At 49.6% G+C, this 4,034-nt stretch overlaps 1 protein-coding gene across 1 annotated transcript; it reads left to right on the top strand.

The window, feature by feature from the left end:
- Nucleotides 1-488: 488 nt before the first annotated feature.
- On the top strand, nucleotides 489-3,360 carry LOC102976201 (PRAME family member 12-like). The gene is made up of 3 exons (XM_007104828.2): nucleotides 489-775; nucleotides 1,219-1,791; nucleotides 2,802-3,360. The coding sequence occupies exons 1-3, from the start codon at nucleotides 489-491 to the stop codon at nucleotides 3,358-3,360; spliced, it is 1,419 nt and encodes a 472-aa protein (XP_007104890.1).
- The last annotated feature ends 674 nt before the right edge of the window (nucleotides 3,361-4,034 follow it).

The following is a 4,034-nucleotide window of genomic DNA, read 5'->3' as shown; positions in this document are numbered from 1 at the left end:
AGGCATATATCTGCTTCATCTTTCCCAGTGCAGTTAACTGTGGAAACTGAGATTGGAGACTGTGTTGGGCCACAAGATGCTCCTATTCCCATAGTTTTAGGGCCCTAAGTGGTGGTCTGAAAGGTTTCCCCCAAAAAAGACTGGGGTCAGCTTTCAGGCTCATGGTACCCACTTCCCAGTGCAACCTAATTGAGCAAAGCAGTGAATGGAAATGGATGGACGAGTGGTTGGGTTTCTTCCTCCTTGGTACTTGTGAGAAGCTTGTTCTGGTGCCCGTAGGGGCAAAGCTATGGCTTTGGGCCCACAGAGCCCAGAGTGGAATTCTGCTAAACGGAGGCTCTTCCACCACTGCCAGAGCGGTGACTTTGGCTCTGAGTTTGTTCTTCTGAAGGGTGGGGAGACCGAGTAAGTGGTGCTCATGCTTAACCTGAGAAAGATTCCTTGTTCCCTGCAAGTTTCCACAGGATTCCTTTAGGAGCCGAGTCACGATGAGTGTCCAGAACCCCCTGAGACTCCTGGACCTGGCAGGAATGAGCTTGCTGAGGGATGAGGCCTCGACCATCACGGCTCTGAAGGATCTGCCCACAGAGCTCTTCCCCCCACTGTTCATGGAGGCTTTCTATGGGAGATACAGTGAGACCCTGAAGGCCATGGTGCAAGACTGGCCCTTTGTCCGCCTGCCTCTGGGGGGCCTGATGAAGACACCTCATCTGGGAACCTTACAAGCAGTGCTGGATGGGCTTGATATCCTGCTTGCACAGAAGGATCCTCCCAGGTGAGTCTGATCAAGGTAGCCTAGTAAGGTATTGGGCAGCCCTGAAGAGAAAGCTGAAGTCAGGAGAGTGGATAGACAAGGGATGGAGCAGAGGCTTCTGATGATGCCAGTGAAGAAACACAGAGACTTGGCCATCACTGAGCTCATTTTGGGAAATGCCTTCCAGCAGTGTATGAGCGCCTAAGATGCAGGGGAGCCTGAAAGTACATGTCTCAGCAGGGATGCCTAAGGGTAATAGGTGTAGAAAGCCAGGAAGGATGGAAGGGGAAAGGAGATGGAGGAATGTGAGGCAGAGAGGGAAGAAGAGGGCAAGACAGCAGGTGATGTCAGGGATGTGAAGTAAAAGCTCGGGTGGGAAGTCTGAGTGTTGCCTAAATCTGAGACTGTGGTTTCATTACGTGTGGATCTTAAACCATCGCTGCCAATCTGCTGTTTTCCCACAGGAGGTGCAAACTGCGGGTGCTGGATTTAAGGAATACCAGCCAGGACTTCTGGAGAATGTGGTCTGGAGACAGGGTCCATGGATGTTCAAGCTCACTGATGGCACCAGTGGCTGAGGACAGGTCAAGGACAAAACAGCCTGTGGCTCCCGTGGTGGTGTTCATAGAACTTCACCTCAAGGAAAGGACCCTGGATGGATTCCTCACCTACCTCATCAGGTGGGTGGAGGAGAGGAAAGCTTCCATACACCTGTGCTGTAAGAAGCTGAAGATCGTTTCAATGCCCATGGAAAATATTATGACGGTCCTGAATATGGTGCAGCTGGACTGTATCCAGGAGGTGCAAGTGAACTGCACCTGGCAACTGTCCACACTGGCCGTGTTTGCTCCTCTCCTGGGCCAGATGGGTAATGTGCAGAGACTCCTGCTCTCCCACATCCACGTCTCTGCACCTGAGGAACAGGAGGAGCAGCACGTCGTCCAAATCACCTCTCAGTTCCTCAGGCTGCACCACCTCCGGGGTCTCCATCTGGAATCTCCCTCCTACCTTGAAGGCTGCCTGGACCAGATGCTCAGGTGAGTGTGCACCACTGGCCAGGTAACAGTGAACACAACACTAGAATGTGAAACACACTGTCCACTTTGCTGCTCTATCCTGAAGTGTGGTATCACATCACCATACAAATCAAGGTAGGGGCCCAAACTGGGATAGGGGCTCTGGAAAGGGACACCCTGCTAGGAAGCTATGGACTAGGGGTTAGGATCTAGTGGTGTGGGTATATGATTTCTTCTTTAGGAAGAGATAGCTTGGTTTAGATGAATTAGGAAAATAACTAAGGGAAGGGGGCATTGAAGAGGGAAAACTCCATCAGGCCTGAGCATTTCTAAATGGAAGCTCTGTGCTCACCAGTGTTGTGACCACAATGAGCCTATCTCAAATTCCCTGTTTGTAAAAGGTTGTTTTTTGCTCCTGATAAGGTAATTAATATATGGATAATGCGTGATTCTGGAGATGATCATAATAGAGCAGGAGCCTAAAGCAGAATAAAAACTGGTAGATGGTTTGCAGATGATGCAGGAATGTAACTGAGCCCCTGCAGACTGGCAACCTTAATTGATGTCGTGAGATCTTGCCCTGGTTGGTCCACTATGCATGTTACCCAGAAGCCTTACCTGGCCTGAGTTATGGGTGCCTGTGGCCCAAACATGGGCTGAAGGAAACCTGAGTAGGAAGCATTTTATGTATGTATCTTACTATTAAAATTCAGTGATGCCCACTCTTTATGGAGACAAGATGTCAGGCTCTCCCCTCAGTGTGTTCTAGTGTACTCCATTATCTTCGTTCATCCTCATAAGAAGTGTAGTAAGTTTTTCTCCGCTTGACTGATGAGGAAAGAGAGCTTTCAACTTGACTCAGTCACACAGGAAGGTGAAAGGACTCAGGTTAAAGTGAGACTGGGCATTCTGGGTATTGATCGTTATCAGAAGATCAGACTAACCTTGGACTTGGGCAAATCACTTGTCTCCCTACTTGAGGTCAACTTCCACCTGGGTTTCCAAGACCTAATTGCTCTGTTTCTCCCCAGGTGCCTGATGACCCGCTTGGACAACCTTGCAATAACTCACTGCCTCCTTTCGGATTCAGACTTGACCCATCTGTCCCAGTGTCCGAACATCAGTCAGCTAAAGGGCCTGGATCTGAGTGGCGTCACCCTGACCTACTCTAGTCCTGAGCTCCTCCCAGTTCTGTTGGAGAAAGTTGCAGCCACCCTCCAGGAACTGTATTTAGAGCAATGTGGGATCAGGGACTCTCACCTCGAGACCATCCTGCAATCCCTGAGCCGCTGCTCCCAGCTCATGTTCTTTAGCCTGCGTGGAAACCTCCTCTCCATGGTCATCATGGAGAAGCTGCTGCGACACACATCCGGGCTGCCCAGTTTAAGTCAAGAGCTGTATCCTGTCCCTCAGGAGAGTTACAGCTCTCAGGGGATCCTCCAACCTGGAAGATTTGTCCAGTGTCGGGCTGAACTGTTTGAGATTCTGAGCGTCTTAGGACGTCCCAGGATCATCTGGATTAGTTCCAGCCCCTGTCTGCACTGTGGAGATAACACATTCTATCGTCCCCAGCCCATAATATACTGCTGAAATACCCCTAACTACTTGGGTGCGTCTAAAAGCTTTCTTCTGAGCACTTGGAAACTGATATCTAGGACACAGTTCCATCGTGAAGGGAAAACAGACCCATGGCTTCAGACATCTGCTCAATGTGAATGGGAGAAGAAAAAGTGATTAAGGGAGGGTGCAGGAATGCAGAGGGAAAAGTTGACTCTGACAGGTAATAGGTCTTTTGGGGAAATGTCTCATAGAGTCAGAAATATGAACCTAAATTTCTGGAGGTGGATTGAGTCTTGAGACCCACGTGTTGGAGTTCTCCCTGGGTAGGTGGTTGTAAATGAATGGTCAGAAATAAAGAGACCCTCAGTGTAAACTGACTGCTGCCCTCCATGCTGTATTATCCTGATGTCTCAGTTTATACCGCAGGAATCTCCAGATACTGATGGAAGAAAAAAATGGCTCTGAATTGTCTATGATCTCTAGTCTTACCATTCCCACCAGTTCTTTAGTCTGGGGCATCTCTTACTTCCTTGCTTATTTCTGTGGCTGTTCAGTGGGTTAATACACACAAAGAGGAACATACTCAGTGGTCAATGAACCACTGGAGTGAAGAGCCCTGGCAGGGCCCTCACTGCTGGCTCAGGCCATGACCCTGGACGTGAGCACTCCTCATGGTTTCCTGGTGGGTCCATAAGTCTCAGTTC

Source organism: Physeter macrocephalus, chromosome 3, assembly GCF_002837175.3.
Source record: "Physeter macrocephalus isolate SW-GA chromosome 3, ASM283717v5, whole genome shotgun sequence".
In the NCBI taxonomy this organism is placed as follows: Eukaryota; Metazoa; Chordata; class Mammalia; order Artiodactyla; family Physeteridae; genus Physeter; species Physeter macrocephalus.
The sequence above is the reverse complement of the archived record's forward strand: the minus strand, read 5'-3'. Positions and strand labels throughout refer to the sequence as shown.

Bases quoted from the DNA above. Each gene is read 5' to 3' on its own strand.
- LOC102976201 (XM_007104828.2), top strand. From the start codon at position 489: ATGAGTGTCCAGAACCCCCTGAGACTCCTGGACCTGGCAGGAATGAGC. The intron at 776-1,218 runs GTGAGTCTGATC...GTTTTCCCACAG, and splicing joins GCACAGAAGGATCCTCCCAG to GAGGTGCAAACTGCGGGTGC. The intron at 1,792-2,801 runs GTGAGTGTGCAC...GTTTCTCCCCAG, and splicing joins TGCCTGGACCAGATGCTCAG to GTGCCTGATGACCCGCTTGG.